Source organism: Psammomys obesus, unplaced genomic scaffold (assembly GCF_907164565.1).
Source record: "Psammomys obesus unplaced genomic scaffold, mPsaObe1.curated_primary_1811, whole genome shotgun sequence".
In the NCBI taxonomy this organism is placed as follows: domain Eukaryota; kingdom Metazoa; phylum Chordata; class Mammalia; order Rodentia; family Muridae; genus Psammomys; species Psammomys obesus.
The window spans coordinates 547211-570637 of record NW_026594014.1 but is presented as its reverse complement, the minus strand read 5'-3'; the positions used below and the strand labels follow the sequence as shown (position 1 = coordinate 570637).

Here is a 23427-nt window from a genome sequence, read left to right as displayed (position 1 = left end):
ATGATAGAAACAGAAGATCGACGTGGGGGGGGGGGCGCGCTCCCTCCCGAACACTCTATTTCACCCGCGCGCCTCCCTTTCTGGGTGACACTCGGAGAGAGAAACGAAAGGTCAACGTGCGGCGCGGCTGCAAAGTCAAATCCTTATTGGTCAGAGCCGCCTGAGCTGCGCCCGTCCGCTCCACGTGGGCGGGGCTTCCCGGTTGACCTGCCGCGGCCTCCCGTCCCGCAGCCCTCAGCCCGCTGGGCGTTCTTAAAGGGGCCGCGCCCCCGTTGAGACTCTCAGGAGGCTGCTTTCTGCAGCCCTGCTCGGGTCCCTGGCGCCACTAAGGATAAAGATCGGAAGGCGGCGGGGCTCTGGAGGCGGGGCCCGGCCGGGGACGGCGGGTGCACCTGCTGAAGTCCCGCCCACAAGTTTCGGGTGCAGTTTGGCGTCTCACCGTCAGGGGGAAAGGGCGCCCGCTTGACCGCGAATAACAAATAGCTTACACGGAGAGCGCTGCCCACGCCGGCCCTCCCCTCGGTGCTCAGCACCGTCCCGGCCCAAGCCCTGGGAGGCGGGGAGGTGGCGGCAGCCCTTCCCACGCTGCAGTGGAGGGAGCAGAGGTTCAAATCCTAGCCCGAGTTCCCACTCAGGGCCAGAGCGGAGCCTTGCTCGTTTATGCTGGGGTTTTGGTTTTGTGTTAGGCAGGTCTCTCTAGCCCCGGAAGTCACTGTGTGGGCCGGCCTGCTCTGGAACTCACAGAGCTGCACCTGCTTCCGCGGGATCTGAGGCGTATTCCACTACAGCGGCTGTCGCAGGGCTTTGTACACACTCAGGCATTTCAGCCCCGAACCCCAGCTTCCGCTCTACGGTAATTTGTTGTCGATACTGTTCTTTTGAGCCTAGGTCCCGCTCTGTAGCCTAGCTGGTCTCGAACTCGCAGCAGTTCTGCTCCAGCTTCCCAGTTGCTGGGGCTGAAACTCTTGCGCCGTCATATCCGGTTCATGACCACCTTTTACGCAAAGGTACATTCAGAGGTTAGGTGGCATCCACCCAGGCTGCGCCCCTAGGAGTAGGGTGAGCGGGTGACAGTCCCGCCCTGCCCCTCTGCCAGAGGTTCTCTGTGGATGCCACAGGGCATAGCCGCTTCTTCATAAAGGTGCCCCGAACCAGGCCTTTCCACAGACGCCTCCCTGACAGGCGGAGCTAGATGGCTGTTCTTCAGGGCGGCTGCGAGCCTTCCTCAAGCACAGGCGCTCTGTGTCCAGCTGTCCCGGGTGGGACCCGGCGCTGAGGCTTCCCAGGCAGGGGTCTGCGCTAGGTGATCCTGGCCGTGGGCTCCGGCCCTGAGCCACGCGCTCTCGCTCAGGCTGGCCTCGAGCCTCCGGAGCGCTCAGGGCACAGGGCTGACCTCGGGTGGGGCTGCGGCAGTGTCACCGTCGGGGCCCGCCCCTGCAGGTGTGCGCTTCCCGGCGTGCCGCCACGCCCCTGCGCCTGCTCGCCAGGGCGGAGAGGGAGCCCAGCCGGGCGGCTCTCACCCCGCTTGGCTTCCGCCCTGCGCGGCTCCCGGCGGCTCCGGGCGCAGATGCTCCCGGCGCAGGTGCTCCCGCGGCGCGGCCCCGCCCCCGGCCCCGCCCCTCCGCCGGGCTCAGGTGCACAAGCCGGAAGTGCGCTCCTCGCCTAGGTGGGTGACTAAACTTTCCGGGTCACGTGAGCAGGCGGGGCTGGTGGGATCCGGAGCGACCGGGCGAAGGACAGCGATCGGGGTTCCCGCTGGGCACCCGGGGCCGGGGCTGCCGACGCCTCTCTCGGACCCCCGGGCCAGGTAGGGAGGCGGGGCGCAGCCTGTCCGTCCCCTGGCCCGAGAGCGCGCCGGGAGTTAATCTTTAATCTCTGACCCTCGGCGCCGCGCGCGGGAGCGCACTCCGACCTGCTGCCCGTCGCTGGGGCCTGACCGAGTCCGGCCCCGGTCCACGCTGCGACCTCTCTCCGGTCTGGTCCTCAGGTCCCGGGGCACAGGTGCCCTGCTCCACCCAAGATGCGGTAGGAATCGGCGTCCCGGGGAAGGCCTGTCTTTGGCGCCACCAACTCGTCGCCCAAGCTCATGGCGACCCTAGGCCCGGGGGGCCTGCCGGTGCTGCCCGCCGCCTGGAGCCCAGCAAGTAGGTACCGTCCCTGGCGGGCCGAGGTGGGACCAGAGAGGGGGAAAGGTCTGAGGACTGGAATGTGTGCGGGGAAGGAGTCCGAGAGCGTCAGGGCTGAACCCACCTCCCAACTTTTTCTTTTCTTTTTTCTTTCTGCGTCTCTGTGGGGCTCCAACCCACGGTTTCCTGCACTCTAGGCAAGCGCTCTGCCGTCAGGTAAACCCGGCACCCGCAGCCCAGAATTCCTGAGTCCTTAAGTCTTGTGGAATTTGGGAGCTGGGGGTTGTGGGCAAAGCCCGGAGGTGGAGGAGGGGAGGCCCGGGCACCTGAGTCTGCATAGTTGAGAGTCTTAAGCCGCCAGGGGACCTGAAGGAGGCCTGAAGGCCCAGCTGACGGGGCTGGCCCTTCGTAGGTGTGACCCAGCCAGACCTTCCCTCTGTCTCTCCGGTTCCAGTTTCGGGAGCCTGCGGGTGGGGGGGCCCAGTGAGTCACACACTCCAGGGAAAGGATCCGCCCTGCCCAGGTCCTTAAGGGCCCTGGGCCGGAGCGATGGTGGTGGAGGCCAGCTAGTGTAATGGGCTAACAGTGGTGGCCTTAGGTGGCCGGATTACCCCCTGCTGGCCGAGCGTGGTCACCTGAGGGTGAAGTGGGTGGCCTGGCCGCCCTTGCCAGCTCCAGCTGGAGTCTTGGAAGGAGTTTACCAGGCCTGGCTGAATAGTGTGTGAGCGACGCCTGGTGAAGACCCTGGCATGGAGTTCTCTTCTCTCGCTCTGTTCCACAGCACTGTACTCTTTCACAAATGGCACGACTCAGACCCCGGACTCCAGTTCCGGTGGGGGCCTGGTGAGTAGGGAGGGTGCAGTCGGTAAGAGCGGGTGTGTTAGAGACCAGAGCAGTGGGGCGAGTAGAGAGACGTTGTTACTGTTGTTAAGGCCTCGTGTGTGCTAGGCATATGCTCAGCAATCGGGTTACACCCCAGCCCTAGCCCTGATTTTTTTTTTTTTTAAATGGGGTCTGGTGTAGCTCAAGCCAGCCTCGAACTAGCCAGACGACCCTGAATTCCTGATCCTTCCACCTTTATATCCGAGTTGCTGAGTGGACATGTGTGCACCAATCATGCTGGAAACTTGGGGGGCCGGGAGTCACACCCAGGGTCTTAGGCCGGGCAAGCCCTGAACCCACAAAGCTGCAGCAGTGGGGTCCCTTAGCGTCCCAGACAGAGGGGAGCGGGACCTCGCTATATAAGGCTGGACAGAGTATTGTGTCTTGCTGGGTATGGTAGTCCATACACGCAGGGAGAGAGGTCACCATGCTGAATTCCAGGCTAGCCAGGGCAACTATGAGACCCTGTCTCTGAAAACCAGCCGCCCACCTCGCCTTGCCTGGTGGGCTTGGTGATACACACTTGTCTCCAGCACTCAGGAGGCCGAGGTAGGAGGATTGCCACAGTTCAAGGCCAGCCTGGGGTATAGATGAGACCATTGGACTAGGAAAAGGCTGGGTGTGGTGGCACACACCTGTCCCCTCAGGACCAGCACTGTGGAGGACCAGGAGGTAGGAAGCTCTGAGTTACCCTTAGCTATATAGTAAGGCCAGCCTGGGTCACACAAGACTCTGAACAGACAGACAGACAACACAAAAGACAAAAAGGAAGAAGAAGGGTGAGCAAGAGATTGTATCTGACTGGAGCTCCATACTCTCTCCTGTAGCCTGGAGTGGGCAGGTGTGGGAGGATGGGGCAAAGGTACCAGTTTGGGAGGAGCTGAGGGGGTTTGTTTCTTGGAATGAGGACAGCTCTGAAACCCCGGAGAGATGACAGGGTGACCCCCGGTGGGTGTCTTAGGTGGGTCACGCCTGTCCACTGTCCCCGTCTCTACAGTCTCCAGAGGCCACTGTGGCCATCATCGTGGTCTTTTCCATCCTGGGGGCCCTCATCATAGTGGTGGGGCTATTCCTGCTGGTGCGGAAACTCCGAGAGAAGCGGCAGACAGAGGGCACCTACCGGCCCAGCAGTGAGGAGCAGGTGGGTGCCCGTGCTCCGCCACCCCCCAACCTCAAGCTGCCCCCGGAGGAGCGGCTCATCTGAACGCCGGGGTGTCGGCCACAGACCGCCACTGCCACCCGGGACTGCCTTGGTACACCCTGACACACCGTGGCCACCCCGGAGACGTGCCAGGCTGTGATGGCTCAGCAGAACTCGGGGTTGGGAGCCCTGGGGCACCGGCTGGTGGGCTGTGCAGCATGCCGCCTCTGCTTGGCTCTGCATGACGCTGGGGGGCCGGGGGCCTCACCTCCTCACCATTTACCTCATGTGATCTTGCCTCTGCTGTGTCTTCTCTCATGACTGCAGGCCCAACAAACCTCCTGTCCTTTCTTTCAGTTCTCCCACGCAGCAGCTGAGGCCCGGGCCCCCCAGGACTCCAAGGAGCCAGTGAGGGGCTGCCTGCCCATCTAGCTCCTCCCTTCTTCCCTGTCATCCATCTCCCCTTACTTGCTGTGTGACCTTTGGGGAAGGCAGCACCTCTCTGGGCAATCAGACTCACCCAGTGCTTAAGAATAGAAGGAAAGAGAGTTCTTCAAAGATCTTGACTTTGAGGCCAAGGGAGGATGGGGGCTGCTCGCTTTTTATATATTTATATGAAATTGATAGTAAGGTACAATAAAGGTGTTTTTTTTTTTTTTTTTTTCCTTGTGGGAACATTAGCTTAGATGAATTAGATTTGAACTGTAAGCTTTTTTGGGTTCTAACAGGCTGGAAGTGGGGGGGTGCCTTCAGGTGAACCTTAAAGATTCGTAGAGGTCGCTTAGGGTGGTTGATGAGGTAGGTTTCTGAGCTGACAGAAGGCCTCAGGTTAAACTCGTCAAAGGAAACAAGATCAGCTTTATTGAGAGCTGGGGTCCCCAACCTTATTTTTCAAAATGCTTCTTCAGATCAGCAACTCGGGGTTGCCCGGCCTGGGGTCCTTGCGGGTTGCTTATCTGAGCGATGTAAGAAGTGGGAGCCCCCAGCTCCTTGAGGGGTTGGACCTGAGCCTGGTTCAGCAGGACCTGGGGAGGCTGTTTCCTGGGGCTCTCTGGAGAATTGGTGTGTGCGGGAGACTGACTGGACTGTAACGTCCAGACAGCGTCAGGGCTGGGCTCTGTGGGGAGGAGATGTTGGGTGCTTTCTGGAGGACTGGGCTGAGTGGGGACTGCGGGGAGTCTGGAGCAAGGGCTATGTGGAGTTCTAGAATCCAGCTCTGTGGGAGGAGAGGGCTTGGGGTCCCCTTGGCTGCCGGGATCAGCTGAAGTAGCTAAAGATGCAGGTGGCAAGGAGATGTCTGCGGGCGGCTGAGAACAGCGTTTCTTTGAGTAGCTTACATCCTCAAAAGATGGGGTGTCCTGCAGAGATGACAGGTCTCCTGAGAGGGACCAGAGCTGCGCTTCTGGGGATCGATCATCCTCCTCCGGTTGCCATGGTGACCTTGCTGGGATGTCAGGCTGGGCGGAGCAGGATTGGGGGGTGTAGTTGATGTCAGGTGGAGAAGAAGCAGGCAGGTGGAGGGGGCTGGGGGAGATTCTTACCAGGCTGAAGCAGCTCTCTGAGGCCTCTTGTTGACAGCAGCCCAGACTCTGGCTGGCTCTCAGCTGGCCACCGCTCTTGGTTTCCACACTCAGACTGTCTAGAATCTCGCCCAGCAGATCCAGTTCTTCTCCAGATCCCAGAAAGCTGCCATCTAGAGTTTCCTCTGCCCAGGGACTCTGAGTGTCCCTCGGGCTCGCGGCAGGGCTCCTGGATTGAGGGTAACACCGAGGGCTGCATCAGGCCACTCCAGAGCCTGAACACACCCCTCATCGGCTGTGACCCTGGCTCCTCCAACTTTGACAGCTTCAATTACCGCTCTCCCAGGGGTTCGGAAGAAGTTCCCCCTTCCTGCTTGAGTCTCCTGCTAGGGCGGAGGGGCCTGTTCTGAAAAAGAAGGGGGGAAGAGTGGGGAGGGGCCTTGGGAGCTGCCTCAGGCTGCTGAGAAGCCAGGGGTGGGGCTTTCCAGCTTGAATTGGAAAGAGCCGGCTGGGCTGCAGGTCTGTCAGCTCAGCACTCGAGCTTGAGGCAGGGGAAACACTGCGAGTTTGAGTCCTGGCTGGTTGCATAATGAGATTCCTAAAAACAAGGGCTCGGGTGGATCTCTGTGAGTTTGAGACCAGGCTGGTTAGACCAACCGACCAAACACAAGCCCCCAAACCAAGAGGTAACTCAGTCGTCATAGAGCCCTGGCGTGGGTCCCTAGCAGCGTCTAAGCTGTGTGCGGGAGCAGGAGTCCAAAGTCATCCTTGGCTGTGTAGCAGGCGCACTACATTTCAGCCTCAAATTAAGGTTGTTTGGTGAACACTGGGGATGATTGGGGGGGGGGTTTGGCGGGAATCTGCGGTGTGTGATGGTGGAGCGTGGGTCTCCTCAGAGTGTGTGCGTATGTGCGCGCTTGTGATGTCTGGTGCCAGGTGGGCATCCTCACCTGCCCAAAGTGCTGGCTGATAGGCAAGCGCTGTTGCAGGCGATCTGAGCGGCTGACGAGGCTGGGGGTTCTCAGGGACCCCCCTCTCTGCAGGCCAGAGTCTCCATCCTGTAAAGGGATGTACGTGTGGGCTGGGACACCGTCCCTGCTCCCCTGAATTACCCATGGGTGGAGAACGTACCTGGGCCATCTTACCTTGGTCATGAGCAGGCTCTGCACGCCCTTCAAGCCAGTCTTTGCCTAGAACGATGGCCCAGCAAGCACAGCGTTCGTTAGCTCTGAGGTGACAGGACTCAGACCTGGTCCCTAGGACAGCTGTTTTCTACAGCCCCACCCTTCTTTGTATCTTCCAAGCTGTGTTACACCTTTGACTGATGTACAATATTCCTAGAGGGAGTCGCCCTGCCATAAACCAAAGGTTTGACCACGGTGTAGGGTTAAAATTGCGTGGACAGATCTGAAGTGTAAAGGTTGGTCTGAAGGATGTGTGGAGCTCCAGACAAAAACGATCAAGAATGGAAGCTAAGTGACAAGGATCTCGGCTGTCGGAGTCGTTTTAGTTTCATTTGTGTATTTATTTGGGAGAGAGGGCAAATGTGCGTGGAGGGCGGAGTTCAACCTGGGGAGTGGGTTCTCTGTCACGTGGGCTCTAGGGGTCAAACTTAGGTTGTCAAATTTAACAGCAAGAAACATCTTGCCAGCCTTAATTTTTATTATTAAATTTTATTTATCTATTATTTATTTATTTGAGACAAAGTTTCTCTGTGTGGCCCTGGCTCCTGGGACTCACATTGTGGACCAGGCTGGCCTTAAACTTTGGAGATCTACCTGCCTCTGCCTCTTGAGTGCTGGGACTAAAGGCATGCGCCACCACCGCCCATCAACCACCCAGCTGTTTGGAGACAAGAGTCTTACGCTGTAACCTGGCTGCCCTGGAACCAGCCATGTAGAGCAGGCTAGCTTCCAGCTTTTAGAGATCTGCCTACTTCTGTCTCCCAAGCGCTGGAGCTAAAGGCGTGCGCCACCAGGCCCAGCCTTCTTTATTTTTCTCATGTAGGCCAGGCTTGCCTTCACATTCCTGGTGTGACTCAGGGTGACCTTTATTCCTCCTGTCTCTGGCCCTCCCTAATGCTGGTGACAGGTGTGTCCCACTGTGCCCAGTTTATGTGATACTAGTGGTGAAAGCCAGGGCTGTACGGAAGAGCTAGGACCCCAGACTCAGGGTTTGTTTTTTGAGAAAGTAGTCTCAGACAGGCCTCAAGCTCTCTCTACGTGGCCAAGGCTGGTCTTGACTCCTGATTTTCTTGCTGGTAGTCTGGCTGCCCAATTAAAATGGGCAGGAAGGAATTCTAACAGTAATGAATATGGACCTTGAGTGCTAGCCACAGTTTTAATCCCCTGGAAGGCAGAACTGGAGGCCAGCCTGGTCTACATGTTGAGTTCCAGGCCAGCCAGGGCCACCTAGTGGGGCCCTGCCTCAGAAACAAACAGCCCGGCACCTGCGTATGGTGGGGCTGGAGAGATGGCTCGTTAGAGTGCTTGCTGCTCTGGCCGAGAACTCAGGTTCAGGCATCTCACAACTGCCAGGATCTCTAGTTCCAGGGGCCCAGCACCCTCTTCCAGCCTCCACACACGGAGCATATACAAGCAGGCTAGTAGACACACCTACTCACACAACACACACTAAGAACGGAAACTGTAAATGAAAACTAAGCATAGGAAAAAAAATCTCAGTATTTTAAAGTGCATATTCAATGCCTGTTGGGATCAAAAGGTCCCATCCTCTGTGAATACTCGAGACCCTTCTGTAGGGCTGGAGAAAGGGTCAGTCAGTCAAATTCTTCCTGAGTGTGGTGGCATGGGCCTGTTAGGCTATTGCTTGTGTGTGTGTGTGTGTGTGTGTGTGTGTGTGTTTCCCTGGAGCACTGGCCAGCCAGGCTAGCCTAGGCAATGAGCTTCAGCTTCAGCGAATGACCCTGTCTTAGGAAACAAGGTAAGGTGACTTTGGGGAGCCTGCCAACTCGAGTGCCACGTTTGGGACCCACACGGTGCAAACACACAAGCAACTCTGTTGTTTTTGAGATGGGGTTTCTCTGTGTATAGTCCGGCTGTCCTGGGACTCGCCCTTCAGATCAGGCTGGCCTCAAACTCACAACGATCTGCCTGCCTCCACCTCCTGACTGGGCTGGTGGAACTAAAGACGTGCACCACCCGCCCAGCTAACAACCAGCTCCTACAAGCTGTCCTCTGATCCTCCACAGATGCACCGTGACACACATGCCTAAAATAAATAAATGCACCCTCACCCCCCAAAACCTCCAAAGCTGTTGGGTATGGTGGGGGCACAAACTTCCAGCATTCAGGAGGCAGAGGCATTGTAGCCCCGAGTTCAAAGACAGCCAGGCCACTTGGTGAGACCCTCCCTCACAAATCCCAAGGTGGCTGGGGCTTCTGCATGCACGTGCACACAGGCGCCTTCAGCAGAGACCCCCTCCGCCCCTTCCCCGTGGTCACGGCAGCCCCAGTCTCACCGATCGGTAAACGTTCCTGACGGCTGGCCGGGTTTTAGTCTTCACTGAATGCAGGAGGGCATCGCTGCCTTTCTGTAGGGGGTTGGGTGAGGAAGCACCAAAGGGGAGGGGCTTGGGCCCTGAGGTCACCGGGGCTGGACCCCACACTCCGCTTCCCGCCTCGGGTCTTCCTCTGCGGGCAGCCCCTTTCCTCTCTGTGCCTCCTCGAGCTTAACCCACCCCCTTGCTGGAGACTGTGGTAAGCCTCGAGGTGATGAGGTTGGTTACAAACAGGACAGGGGCTTGCTTTTCTTACCTTAAGACTCTCTACCCAGAGCTGGTAGGATCGAAGGGCGCCTGGGAGGAAGGGAGAGAGCTGCGATGGCCGAGGCCGGCCGCGGCTGGGGCAGCGGCTGGGGCGGAGCCCTGGCGCTCACCTGAGGAAGCCCCGCAGCAGGCAACGATCTCCTGCTCAAAGTGGTCCGAGAAGCCTTCTCCAGCGTTGAGTTTCTCCAGTCGGGTTTCGATGAACTTGAGGTGGGACAGAGCATCAGACACGGGTACCCGCCGTTCCTGAAGACTTAGAAGGACCCTCCCTCGCGGCGCCCGGGCCTCAGGAGACCGGGCTAGAGACTACGTATCCAACGTGGCGAAGCCCCCGGGGACCGGCAGCCCCGCCCCCGAGGCGACCGGCCCCGCCCCAGGCGCAACTGGCTCCGCCCTGGCCCCGCCTCCGAGGCGACCGGCCCCGCCCCGGCGCCCCGGCCCCGCCCCCTAGGCGTACGGCTCCGCCCCGGCGCAGCCAGCCCCGCCCCCGGAGCCCCGGCCCCGCCCCCGGAGCCCCGCCCCGGCGCCCCGGCCCCGCCCCCCGCGCGCTCACCTGCTTGAACAGTTGCAGGTGCACCGCTCTTTTGCGGAAGGCCTGCAGGGGCGCCCCAGGTTTCTGAGCCAGGAAAGCTTCCTCACTGAAGGTCACTGGCTGACCCTGGAAGAAGGATTCCCCACCGGGGTTCCTGCGGCTCTCCTGACTCCCACCATCTTCTTTCCCACTTCACAGCTACCCCGCAAGCACTGATCGGGCGCCTACTGTATACCTGACCCCAAGCGGGACCTCAAGGTCAACGTTAAATAACGTTGATAGTGTGAGAGGCTGAGGCAGGGGCGTTGCTGCTGGGTTATGTAATGAGCTCAGGGCAGCCCGGGCTACAGACACCCAGTTTCAGGGAAAAAAAAAAATCACGAGGTCCGAGAGTTCAAACTCATCCGGGGCTACATACTGAGTGTGAGGCTAGCCTCGGCCACCTGAGACCCTAAAGCACGAGGTGCTCGTACTGTTGTGACCTATCCCGGGAGGGACCTGTCCCGGGCACCGCCCTCTCCAGCTGCTCACCGGAGTGCAGACAAGTGCTTCGCGGTAGCCTCCGAACAGCAGGGCCTGGGCTTTCAGGAAGAGACGGGACACCCCTTCCCCGGGGCTCAGGGCCACTTTCCTCAGCCGGAACCTCAGCAGGGACACCTGACACGGGGAGACCGCGGGTTGGGCTGGGGTGGAGGCTGCAGCTGGGCAGGGGAGGGGGGAGGGAAGCCGGGGCACTGACCACATCTGGCGGCAGGGCTTGCACGTCGTCGAAGGGCGTCTCCAGACTGTTGGAGTCGGCGTTCAGCACCACGACCTCTTCCAGGGCCTTCTCCCGAACTCTCTGCAGGAGAGAGCACGGGCTCCGAGGGACTGGCCGGAAAGCGACTGCCTCCCCAGGGCCAGCCTCGGGGTGCTTCAGCGTTTACCTCCGCGAGACTGGCGTGGACTCCGATGAGGTAGGGCATGGGTGCGCTGTGGAGAGGCAGACGTATGCCTTTCACCCCAAGCCTGTCGCCTGTCCGTGCCCCACGTAGCCCAGGCTAGCCCAGAACTCTCCATTTTTAAACTCTTTGTGATAGGGTCTCTCTCAAAGAGATCCTCCTGCCTCTGGCTCCCGGGTGCTAGGATTAAAGGCCTGCCATACTCCAGGCTCTGCCTGCCCGTCCTCACCCCTCACCCTCTCTCTCACCAGCAGTAATCCAGCAGGTGCGGGGGCAGCGTAGGAATCAAAACGTGCTCCCAGCGCATGGGGTAGAGCAGAGCGCAGGACGCGTGAATGCAGGCTGTCAGCTGGGGGTGAGAGGAGGGAGAGGAGAGAGTCAGGCCTTAGCTTGCCCTGCTGGCTTCAGGGTCCTGGATCACTGAGACTGCTCCGGATTGGCCTGTCCCCTCCACCCATGCTGGGGAACTGGCTGGAACTCAGACCCCCTTAGGAAGGAAGTGGAGACCAAGATTTTGGCGTTACAGCTCCATGGGCACAGATAACAATAAACTCGGCTCCGTGTGTTGCCTCTGGCCTATAATCCCAGCACTGGGGAGGCAGAGGCAGGAGGATCTCTGAGTTTGAGGCCAGCCTGGTCTACAGAGTGAGTTCCAGGACAGCCAGGGCCACACAGAGAAACCCTGCCTTGAAAACAAAAGAAAAACAAAACCCACAAACACACAGAAACACACTTGAGGGGCAGGAGAGATGGCGCTCGGTAGTCATGGCTCTGGCAGCCCTTCCACAGGCTCGGGGTTCCCCCAACGGCATGGTGGCTCACAGCTGCCTCTAACCTCCAGGGGGTCATTTCTGAGGACACCCACATCCAGACACACACATAAAAAAAACCTTTATACTGCAGAACGTACAAGTGGAACTAGAAATAAAAAAACAAAATTATGCTTCCTTGTGGGTGAGTTTTCGTGCGTGCGTGCGTGCGTGCGTGTGCTCCCTTGTGCAGATTTGGAGGACAACTTGTAGGAGTGCGGTCTATCCACCATGTGTGCCCTGGGCATTGAACTCAGATCCTCAAAATTTGGCTGGAGGCACCGTTGCTCTCTGAGCCATCTCACAGGCCCTAGGAGGTTTTTTAAGTTCTTATTTATTTATTTATTCATTCATTTATTGAGACCTGGTGGGTCTCATGTATCGGGCTCACCTCAAACTCGATATCTCAGGGTGACCTCCCTGAACTTCTGATCCTCCTGCCTCAGCCTCCCAGTGCTGCGAATGCAGGTGTATGCCCCCAGGCCTGCCAGGCCTGGTTGATGCCAGGTTGGGAATGGAACCCAGGGCCTCGTGCCTGCTGGGGGAGGGCTCCACCTGCTGAGCCAAGCCTCCCCCCCCCCCCCCCCCGGGGGGGGGGGGGGGGGGGGCGGGCCCCCGGGGCCCCCCCCCGCGGGGGGGGGGCCCCCCCCCGGGCGCCCCCCCCCCCCCCCCCCCCCCCGGCTGGGGAGAGGGGGCAGAGCTAGGCCAGGTCTGGTCCTCAGTGGTTGGGCCTGTACTCGATTGTGCCACCGCTGAGTTGGAGCCATTGGGCCGCCTCCACAGGGGTGGGGCGTTCAGGGCCACCCCGTGTCCCTCCTCACAGTGCTGAGCTTGCTGGCCGTGAGCAGGATCCTCCTCTCAGCCAGCAGCGCCGCGAACAGCCCCACGATGTTCTCGTCGGTCACCGCGACCACCAGCTCGGTGAGATTCCTCTGAGGGACAGCGGCTGGGTGAGGGCCAGCCGGCCAGGACCTGCCAGTCCCCCTTCTGCGGTCCACGCCCGTCTTCCTTACTCACGTTCTCGGGAATAGACGGCAGGCCGGCAGAATCCGGGGCCACGAAACAAGAAAGCTGGCGGGGGACACCGGGGAGAGGCCTCAGCCCGGCTGCGCTGACCGGCGGGGAGGGCCGGGGACCGGGCAGCTCCACTCACCAGCTTGCTGTTCAGTAGGGCGGGAGGCAAGGCGCCATGGTCGCTCCAGACGGCGGGGCTGCTCTCCTGGGGACAGGAGTCACGGTGGGGTGCCCCGCCTGGCCGGCGCCTGGCCCGCGGGAGGCCAGCCCGCTGACCTGGGAGCTACTCACCCCTGAAACCCGAGGTCCCGGAAGGCGGTGGTGCTGCAGGTTCTGCAGGAGCTCTTCGGCCTCTGAGACCTGAGGGGTGCAGGACGAGTTAGTCCCCGAGGGCCGACTGTGGGGTCCTGGGATCGGCCTGAGCTCGGGTGAGGCCGGGTGGGGCTGAGGGTGGGGCTGTCTCACCTGGTTCTGGGCTAGGAGGTCGCCGACAACATTGAGAATCTTGTAGAACACTTCAAACCAGGGAAGGTGGCTGCAGAGAGAGAAGCCGGAGCCGAGCGTCAGGGTCTGGAAAGTGCCTCAGTGATCCGACACTTTGACAGGCTTGTTGAGAATTCCACCAATGCAGACGATGTGCCTTGTATTGTTCCATCTAGTGGTGTTCGCTTGTTTTTCCGAGACAGTGTCTCTCTGTGCAGCCCTGGAACTCGCTCTGTAGACCAGGCTGGCCTTGAACTCACAGAGCTGGGCTCGAGGATGTGGGCCGCCACCTCCCAGCTGATAGTTTGTGTTTTCACGTGTGCACCCTGGGTTTTGATCCATAACTCCCCACCTCTTCAACCCCCTACCCCAGCTTTCCCCTCTCAACTTCATTGGATGTTTTTAAAAACCTACCGAATCAGCCAGGTGTGGCGGCGCGCACCTGGAGGCAGGAGGATCTCTGGGAATTTGAGGCCAGCCTGGTCTACAGGGTGAGACCCAGGCTAGCCAGGGCTATAGAGTGAGACCCTGTCTCACTCTACCCCTACCTCCCACCCCAACAAAACCCCACCGGAGACCACTTAGTGGCATCTGTGAGTGTGCAAGAGCATGCCAAGAGAGAGAGAAAGAGAGAGAAAGAGAGAGAGAGAGAGAGAGAGAGAGAGAGAGAGAGAACCGGCCACCCTGTCCCAGCAGCCATCAGCTGCTAACAGCGCCTCGGCTAGGGGTGGACCTCAGGAGCCCCCCCCCCCCCCCGCCATGCCGGGATTTTGTCTGTTTTAATGATGTGCTTCTGTGTTCTTGAGCGTCAGTCTGTCCAGGAGGCGCCGCTTCACTCTGCTCCCTCTGGCCGCTGCACCTCCACTGCCCACATGGCCCTCAGCCTCGTGGAGGGGGAGGGGCGCAGCTTTCCCACTTTGGGCTGCACCCCTGGCAGTCTCTCACTCCTTGGACCAGTTGTGGTGTCTATTCCTCACCGCGAGGCCCAGCGTTTGCTCCCATCTGTCTCTCCTCTCCTCACCTCGAGGCCCAGCGTTTGCTCGTGCCACCCACCTCAGGATACACAGGCAACTGCAGGCCCCGGCTCGCAGGCGGCAGAAGCCGAATCTTCGGTTACCCGCCAGGTCGGTGAGGGCGAAGGTGAAATGCTGGGCAGCAGGGCCAGGCGGCTCCCTGGAGGGGAAAGGCTCTGGTGCACACCCCGGCATCTATTTTCCTACTTCCTTACCCAGCCCACACCCCCAAGGTCGCCTGTGAATGCATCTGTGAATGTTTCTTTGGTGGCTTGGTGCAGGAGCTGGTGGGGTCCCAGGAGTCAGGAACTCTTGAGTCCTGGAGGCCGAGTTCATACTTGCACCGCTGAGGCGCATGCCCTACAAGACTGACGACCCAGGCTCCATTCCCAGACCCGTCTTGGAAAAGAAAGACAATCTGGAGGCCAGGGAGGTAGCTCACCAGGAAAAGGTGTTTCCCATGCAAGCCTGGCCGTGTGGGTCCAGGCTCCGGAGACCCCCGTGGTGGCAGGAAAGGACCAACTCTACAAAGCTATCCTCTGACGGTGGACTTGGGTCCTGAGGCACAGGCACAGCCACCATCACACACACACACACACACACACACACACACACACACACACACTAAACACAATAGAATAAAATTAAATCTGGTCCCAGACCCAGGGACGTGAACTCATCAAGGCCCTGGAGCGCAATGGCCAGTACATCCTCCTTGGAGACCTGCAAGCCAGTGAAAGAGACTCTGTCTCAAAGAACAAGGTGAGTGTGTGTACAGGGACTGGAGAGATGGCCCGGCGGTTAGAGTCCTAGCCGCTCCCACAGAGGACCGGAGTTCAGTTCCCTGTATCCACACGATCTCCCAACCGTAAGTTCAGTTCTAGGGGATCTGATGCCCTCATTTGAGCCCCCTAGACACCAGGCATGCATGTGGCACACAGTGGGGAAAAATACTCCCCCCCACGGGACAGAAATCTAAAACACAAAAGCAAACTAACCAGCGCAGGGCTGGCAAACGGAGCACACAGAAAAAGCTGGCTGGCTTCTGAAAATGACCCCAGAGGTCAGCCTCTGGCACCCACGCAGGCCCTCACCTGGGTGCACAGCTCACACTCTGAGTCCCCCTCTAGGCACAGCCTCCCATGTCGTTTAACTCTTGGGTCTCTGGGTCCCTGAGCCCCTGTGCCTACAGTTCTCCAGCTGTCAGGGTCCTGCCTACAGTCCCCAAAGCCTCTGATCCCCCCTCCGTCCCCTCCATACCTTTCTACGTCGAAAGGGAAGCAGAACCTGGGCACCATCTGCATGGCTTCCTGCGGAGGGGAAGAAGTGTCAACACATCACTCATGCTGGCCTCCTGGAGATCCTGGAGATTGAGGCCCACACAGTCCCTCATGCTGGGTGGGGCCTGGATGGCTTCTGAGTACCTGTTCCTGGACGTCCGGGGGGAACTGCCACAGGATTCGGGGATCTGCAGGGAGAGCCAGGTGCTGAGCTCCAGGCCTCACACCCTCCCTCCACCTCTCCTGCCCCAGCTGTCCCATCTTACCCTCCTCCAGGGAGTGGGGACGGCGGGCTTCGAAGAACCAGTCAAACATGGCAGGGGGATGCCTCCTGTGGACCATGAGGGAGCTTTAGCAGGTGTGTGTCTGTGAGTGTGTGATTGCGTATGTGTGTGTGTTCTGAGTCTTGCATCTGTGCTTTTGCTGTGTGCTCCCTATTTTGCACATGTGTGTGACTAGGTGTGTTGGTGTGGGCACCCTGAGGGGTGGAACCGGGTATGAATGCTGCAGGAGGATGAGGGTGGGGAGAAGTGAAGAGAAAAGAGAGCAGAAACCAGCATGGTGACCATACCTTGAACCCCAGGCAAAGGAGGGCGGGTCTCTGTGAGTTCATGGCCTGCCTGGTCTACAGATGAGTTCCAGGTTGATGAGGGCTACACACTGAGATCCTGTTTCCAAAGACAGAGAGATAGATACAGAGAGAGGAGAGAGAAAGCAGGGAGAGAGAAAAGAGAGGGAGGAGAGACTGAGGGCACAGACAGAGAGAGAGAGAGAGAGAGAGAGAGAGAGAGGGAGAGAAGGAGGGACAGGAAGGGAGAGAAGAGGGAGAGAGAGGGAAGGAGAGGGAGAGAGGAAGAGAGGGAGAGAGAGCGAGCACAGGAGGAGACAGATGGGAAGGGGCCACCTCTGCCTGTGATGGTGTGTCTGCATGAAAAGCATTTGTGTAAAGAGAACAAACTTGTGATTCTCTCTGGTGCCCGTGCCTCGAGTCTGTGGAGTAGAGCTGCAGTGTCTCAGGTGTGTGCAGTGAGTCCTGTCTCTTCTCTCCCTGCGCCTTTGAGCGCTGACCGGCAGCTTAGCTTTCAGAAGCCACGGGAGGTGACTGGCTTGCCCACGCCCTAGCCCATCCGGTTCCCCACACCACCCAGACACGGGCACCAGCAGCATCTCACTGTATGGACACAAGGCTCCCATGAGCCCTCCCCCAAGGTTACCACACTGTCTCCGGGCACACCCTCTTACACCTCACTACCGACCACCCCTCCTGGAAACCACCTTCCTAGAACACCGCCCTTACTGGGACGCCACACTCCTGAAGTCCCTGTCTTCATTACACAGATCCAGAGCCAGGAAAACTGAAGAGGGACCATGCGTGGCTGGGGCAGGTCCCCTTGAGGCCACCCCAGTGGGTGGCTGCACTTCCTGGGCCCTTCCCTCCCGAAGCCCCCAGCTACCATGAGTTTTGTTTTTTGCCTGGCAGTCTTGCTGCACCGGATGGGATGGGGGAGACAGCTCTTACTTCTCCGTGGATCCCATGGTGTCCGAAAGGCTGGCCCAGGTGGGCCCTTTCCCCAAGGGCTCCTGGGGCTGGGGGAGCCTGTGCTTGCTTGGGGCTGGGCGCTTGATGTGCTCAGCTTCCTGTGTGGCTGAGAGGGGAAGTTTGACTGGGTGACGTTCCCAGATGAAGGAGGCCCCCGCCCCCACCCGCCGCTAGCGACTCAGGAGTCCTCCGTGCATAGCCTAGGTGGGGTGACAAGCAGCACCAGGCCAGGAGTCTGGCTTCACCCTCAGGGGCCCCATGGTCACACCCAGGCCTGTTCTGAGTCCCCTGAGTATTGGAAGTCTGTGATGACCATCCAGATCTTTTCCCTTTGTTGTTCCTGTTTCATTTACCAGGGGTGGGTGGGGTGGGTGGGGGCAGCTACACTGAAGGGCAAAAGAGGGGGACAGAAGGTGACAGCTGGAGTCATGCAGGAATCCTTATGGAGATGTAGAGAGACTCAGAACCCAGTTAAGGTGCTCAGGGGTGTAGACACACACGTAGACACCTCACTGAGAGAGTCACAGAACTGACGTGAGACAGGCAGACAGGCTTGGGTGTTACTAAACTTAGGGTCCCCATTTGTACCCCAAGAACTTAACTTTAGGGCGCTGGGGACATGGCTCAGTAGTTAGGAGCCAGGAGTTAGGAGCCAGGATCTAAGTTCAGGTCCCTGCGCCCTCGTGGCTGGTTGACAACTCCAGCTCCAGAGGATCTGATGCTTCTGCCTTCCAGACACCCAGACACATAATTAGAAATAAAAGCCAATAGCTTTCATATATATAATTATTTTAAGAAGTGTGTGGCTGCCATCCTCAAGAAGCCAATTAAAACAGCACAGTTAGCCACACCTTCAATCTCAGCACTCAGCAGGCAGAGGCAGGCAGAGGCAGGCAGAGCTCGGTGTGTTCCGGGCAGCCCGGGATACATAGTGAGTTCCAGGACAACCTGGAACTCTCCATAGGAAGATCCTGTCTCAGAAACGCCAAAACACAAAACGAAACAACAAATGGCAGCAAAGACTCCCAAACCAAACAAGATGTATTCACTTTGGCCACACTGTGAAGAGAGACAAAGAAATCCGGGGACTCCTCAGGTCTGTCTTCCCAGTGTGGGCCGTGCTGAATAAATATGACTTGATTTATTAAGGTACAGGCTGTGGCCCCAACTTTGGTAACAACGGCAGAAAGTAGGCATGTTCCTGGTGTACAGATGGCTTATCCTACACCAGAGCATTGCTCTAGCCTTGCCTGTTTGGCTCTGCAATCTCTGTACCCCAACCTGAAGATCTGACCTTACACGCTGTGGGCCCCTCCGCTCCTCAGAAGAAACGAAATTGAAAGTAAACTCAACAGAAAGCCAAGTCAAAGCAATGACTCCTTTATTGGTGGAGGGTCAGCAGGGAGAGCAGGGGGGGCAGGGGCAGTGGGGAGGGGCCCTCTCACCCCAGGCCACAGGCCTCTTTCTCCCTTCCCCACTTCTCTGGTAGGAACTGAACTAAGGCACAAGGGCAAGAACACACAGGGAGTGAGAGTGGAGTTGTGGGTCAAGAGCGGGGAGCTGTGAGCTCAAAGGTGAGGCGAGGCAAGAGGTGAAGAGGGCTTTCCGGAGCGGGTAAAATACAAATCAAGATCTAGAGACAGCCGGGTGTGTCAGAGGTTTAGGAGGGCCCGATGAAGGGACATAGGAGAAAAAGGATCTCAAGATCCAAGGGGGTGGAGTATGTGGGGGGAGGGGGAGGAGCGGGGCTCGAGGGGACAAGAAGAGCCCTTCCTGGCAGGGCTGAGGAGAAAGTGGGGTGCAGGGGTTCAAGCAAGTAAAAGCAACCTGGGCTCTGGCCTTGGTCCTCGTGGTGACGATGCGCAGCATGGTGTCCGAGGGGACGGGCAGCGTGTGTGTGTGTGTGTGTGTGTGTGTGTGTGTGCGCGCGCGCACAGAGGTGGGAGCTCAGGGTCAAAGCTTTGCTGGTGTGCCCCGGGGGTGGAGTGGCGGCGGGGGCGGGGGGCGCTAGGCCACCTCCTCTTCGGCCTCTTCTTCGAACTCGCCCTCCTCAGCCGTGGCGTCCTGGTACTGCTGGTACTCGGAGACCAGGTCGTTCATGTTGCTCTCGGCCTCGGTGAACTCCATCTCGTCCATGCCCTCGCCGGTGTACCAGTGCAGGAAGGCCTTGCGGCGGAACATGGCGGTGAACTGCTCGGAGATGCGCTTGAACAGCTCCTGGATGGCGGTGCTGTTGCCGATGAAGGTGGCGGCCATCTTGAGGCCGCGCGGTGGGATGTCGCACACGGCCGTCTTGACGTTGTTGGGGATCCACTCCACGAAGTAGCTGCTGTTCTTGCTCTGCACGCTCAGCATCTGCTCGTCCACCTCCTTCATGGACATGCGGCCCCGGAAGACGGCGGCCACGGTGAGGTAGCGGCCGTGGCGGGGGTCGCAGGCGGCCATCATGTTCTTGGCGTCGAACATCTGCTGGGTGAGCTCGGGCACCGTGAGCGCCCGGTACTGCTGGCTGCCGCGGCTGGTGAGGGGCGCGAAGCCGGGCATGAAGAAGTGCAGGCGCGGGAAGGGCACCATGTTGACGGCCAGCTTGCGCAGGTCGGCGTTGAGCTGGCCCGGGAAGCGCAGGCAGGTGGTGACTCCGCTCATGGTGGCCGACACCAGGTGGTTGAGGTCCCCGTAGGTGGGCGTGGTCAGCTTGAGCGTGCGGAAGCAGATGTCGTACAGCGCCTCGTTGTCGATGCAGTAGGTCTCGTCCGTGTTCTCCACCAGCTGGTGCACCGACAGCGTGGCGTTGTAGGGCTCCACCACCGTGTCCGAGACCTTGGGCGACGGCACCACGCTGAACGTGTTCATGATCCTGTCTGGGAACTCCTCCCGGATCTTGCTGATGAGCAGCGTGCCCATGCCCGAGCCCGTGCCGCCGCCCAGCGAGTGCGTCAGCTGGAAGCCCTGCAGGCAGTCGCAGCTCTCCGCCTCCTTCCGCACCACATCCAGGACTGCGTCCACCAGCTCCGCGCCCTCCGTGTAGTGGCCCTTGGCCCAGTTGTTGCCAGCTCCCGATTGACCTGGGGAAGGGACAGCGTTGGGGGGTCTCAGGTCTGGGGGAGGGGTGCCCCCCCCCCCAGACTGTGCTGCACAACAGTGTCTGAATCCTTAGACCAGAGGATGGTAAGAGCGCCTGACTAGGGGCCGTGGACAGAGCCCTGCCTAGCGAGCCTGGGGCCCTGGGTTCCAACTTGGCCACCGAAGAAGCCAGGTGTGGTGGCCTCACCTGTCATTCCAGCCCCCAGGGGGCGTTGCCGGGAGGATCAGGCATTTAAGGCTAGCTACAGTCACATGATGAGTTGGAGGCCAACCTGGGCTACATGGGATTCAGGAATGAATAAGTAACAGTGAAAATACTGGAAAAAATAATGTTAGCATTATTGTCATTTTAACTTACTTTTGGAGACTACGGTGATTAGTTTAGTTGATTATTTTAAAAGCTTCATTCTAGCTGGCTGTGGTGGCACACGCCTTTAATCTCAGCACTGGGGAGGCAGAGGCAGGGGGATCTCTGAGCTTCAGAGCAGGCTGGTTTACAAATTGAGTCTAGAACGGCCCAGGCTACGGAGAAGCTGCCCTGGAGCTGGCGTTACAGGCGGGTGCAAGCCTTCTGATGTGGGTGCTGGGACTCAAACTCAGGACCTTTGGAAGAGCAGCAGGCGCTCTTAACCACTGAGCCATCTCTCCAGCCCCACAACGGTTTGTCTTAGGTGGTTTTACTTTTTTTTCTTTCTTTATATGGAGCCCACTTTGTAACCCTGGCTGCTCATGAGCTTCTGGCTCTGCTTAGCACTGCTAAGTGCTGGGTCGGCAGGTGTAGGCTGGCACGCCAGGCTCCAGATTATTTATTTATTTAGAGACAGGGTCTCCCGCAGCCCCAGCTGGTCTCAACCCCCACGTGTAGCTGAGGAGAAGCTTGAACGCCTTGACCCTCATGACATCACGACAGACACCAGAAATCCCAGCTTCTGTGGTGCTGAGCATGGGTCCAGCGCTCTGAGCCAGGCAAGGGTTTGTTTACCTCTTCCTGTTCCTCTCGCCTCTGCCTCCATCTCTTCTCCTCACCTCCTCTGCTCCAGCCATACAGGCCTCCGATCGGCTACTCCATCACCCCAGGTTCCAGGTTTATTTTTCAGCCAAGACATAAAAGTCACACACATTGGAGGCTGGAGAGATGGCTCAGAGGTTAAGAGCACTGGCTGCTCTTCCAGAGGACCTGAGTTCAATTCCCAGCACCCACATGGTGGCTCACAACCATCTATAGTGGGATCAGATGTCCTCTTCTGTCATGCAGGCACACATGCAAGAAGAGCACTCATGCATAAATTATATAAATAAATAAATCTTTTAAAAAACCCATACACACTTGTGGAGGGCCATGCTGTATTTTGATACAGGTTCATACTGTACAACGTTTGAATTAGGATAAAGACACTAACTTCCCCAAGCATACATCAATGTTTTATTCACACTAAAAACATTTAACATTTCCCTCAGGTGCTCGCTTCGGCAGCACACACACTAAAATTGGAACAATACCGAGAAGATAAGCATGGCCTGTGGGAAGGATGATACCCAAATTTGCGAAGCGTTCTGTTCTATATTTAAAAAAAATTCCCCTCAGCTGCATGAGACCTTGTGTATTATTATCTGCAGTCACCCTACAGTGTAATAATACAGCACAACTATCATCAGCAACAGCAATCACTTAATGTAATAATATGCATAAATAGTAATCAATACATTATCAAACAGTTATAAGATGTGATGAATTTAATTATAGTTATCTTTCAGATTTTATTTTATTCATATTTTTGTGTGTGAGCATTTTGCCTCTTGTCTGCACGCTGTGTGAGTGCAGTGCCCTCTGAGGCCGGAAGGGGGCGTAAGGTGCTCTAGAGTTGAAGATGGTTGAAGCACCCCCAGCGTTCTGGTCCCTTGCTAGAGCAGAACGCTGTTAACCGCTAAGCCGTTTCTCCAGCCTCTATTATTGCGTGTTATGATAATTATTGTAGTTAATAGTGTTTCAATTTTGCCACACCTTCATCCAGAAGCTAGAAGACTTCTACAAAAAGTTAAATAAAACCGTTCCCCATCTAAGCTTGAAAAATCTGTTCTGCCTCCTCCTAGTCCTAGGCTCTGCCTCACGACTGTTCTCCCTGCAGCCGCTAGAGGGCGCCGTGAGCCGAGTCAGGTCCCAGCTCCGCTAGTGCCTCCCCCTTCTGCCTGTCCTCATCTCCGTTCCCTCATTTGCTCTGTTATAGTCACAGGAGCATCCTGGCTGCTCCTCCATCGCGCAGGGCTGTGTCCTGCTCCGGGACCTTTGCACAGGGCAGTGTGTCTGCCTGGAATGCCTTCTCCTCTGTATTCACACGGCCCCTCTGTCACCTCCAGCAGGCCTCTGCTCCACGTCTGTGTGCATGCCTGTGTAGACTCACGCGTATGGCGGCCAGAGGTCTTCCTCTATCTCTGTCCACCTTGTTTGTTTAGTTATTTCGAGACAGGGTTTCTTTCTCAACCGGAACTCAACAGTTGGCTAGACTAGCTGACCAGCAAACTCCAGGGATTTCCCTATCACCACTCTCCCCGGAGTTAGGGTTGCTGACACAAATCTATGGGCCTGATTTTTAAATGGGTGCTTGGGATTTGAACTCACATCGCTCTTGCTTGCACACTGAACACTTTGCTGTCATCTCCCAAGCCTCCTTTTAATCTTTTCCTTTCTCTCTGCCTTCCTTTCTTATCTCCTCTCCTGTCTGTCTGTCTGTCTGTCTGTCTGCCTGTCTCTCAGGGGCACACTCTTTGTGAGCATGCTCCTTGGCCTCCCTCACTTTTTAATATCTTTTTTCTCCGCAGCCATTTCTGGAGGACCTTGTATGCGCCACACCCACACAGGCACATGTTGGCTTCCACAAGGTTTGTACCCATCAGGAAGAGAGACTCGATTGTCCAAGGTCACTTGCTGGGCCTGCAGCAGAGGACAAAACAGCTGCCTGCTTGCTCCCTCTCTGCCTGCCTGCCACCGCCGTGGAGGTGACCCGCTCCCCTGAGCTCAGATCCCTTCTGAAGCGTAGTGTCTACAAAGAGCCCAATCACCTCCTTCCTAAGTCATGGTCTCCAGAGTGCTGGGACTGGGCTCAGGGGGCAGAGTGCTCCTCTGGGCTGGGCTCAGGGGGCAGAGTGCTGGGACTGGGCTCAGGGGGCAGAGTGCTCCTCTGGCTGCGCTCAGGGGCAGAGTGCTCCTCTGGCTGGGCTCAGGGGGCAGAATGCTCCTCTGAGCTGGGCTCAGGGGCCAGAGTGCTCCTCTGGCTGGG

The 23427-nt window shown here is 58.2% G+C and overlaps 3 protein-coding genes and 1 non-coding gene across 5 annotated transcripts in view; 2 read left to right on the top strand and 2 right to left on the bottom strand.

Moving 5' to 3' along the window:
• Positions 1–667: 667 nt before the first annotated feature.
• On the top strand, positions 668–4805 carry Crb3 (crumbs cell polarity complex component 3). Of its 2 annotated transcripts, none has more exons than XM_055617759.1 (5): positions 668–853; positions 1988–2144; positions 2908–2969; positions 4006–4149; positions 4507–4805. In XM_055617759.1, exons 2-5 carry the CDS (start codon positions 2087–2089, stop codon positions 4579–4581), a joined length of 339 nt encoding a protein of 112 aa, XP_055473734.1. In that variant the 5' UTR covers positions 668–853; positions 1988–2086; the 3' UTR covers positions 4582–4805. The 2 variants fall into 2 exon arrangements, with proteins under 2 accessions (XP_055473734.1, XP_055473733.1); XM_055617758.1 differs by lacking the exon at positions 668–853 and adding an exon at positions 1681–1807.
• A 182-nt stretch (positions 4806–4987) lies between these two features.
• On the bottom strand, positions 4988–17097 carry Dennd1c (DENN domain containing 1C). Its single transcript, XM_055617760.1, has 23 exons — positions 17048–17097; positions 15795–15859; positions 15673–15716; positions 15509–15558; positions 14289–14408; positions 13218–13287; positions 13044–13112; positions 12892–12957; positions 12756–12809; positions 12560–12670; positions 11178–11278; positions 10915–10960; positions 10728–10829; positions 10520–10645; positions 10010–10114; positions 9567–9660; positions 9446–9486; positions 9151–9222; positions 6815–6859; positions 6620–6727; positions 6005–6075; positions 5691–5898; positions 4988–5606 (listed from the first exon to the last, which is right to left on the bottom strand). The coding sequence occupies exons 1-23, from the start codon at positions 17062–17064 to the stop codon at positions 5034–5036; spliced, it is 2358 nt and encodes a 785-aa protein (XP_055473735.1). The 5' UTR covers positions 17065–17097; the 3' UTR covers positions 4988–5033.
• A 1335-nt stretch (positions 17098–18432) lies between these two features.
• Tubb4a (tubulin beta 4A class IVa) overlaps positions 18433–23427 on the bottom strand; it is a 7235-nt gene continuing 2240 nt past the window's right edge. Inside the window, exon 4 of the mRNA XM_055617766.1 lies at positions 18433–20133. Within this exon, the coding sequence (XP_055473741.1) occupies positions 19076–20133 (1058 nt within the window). The 3' untranslated portion in view covers positions 18433–19075. The remainder of the gene's footprint in view (positions 20134–23427) is intronic.
• On the top strand, positions 21611–21716 carry LOC129684594 (U6 spliceosomal RNA). Its single transcript, XR_008721362.1, has one exon. It is a non-coding gene; the product is annotated as a U6 spliceosomal RNA (small nuclear RNA).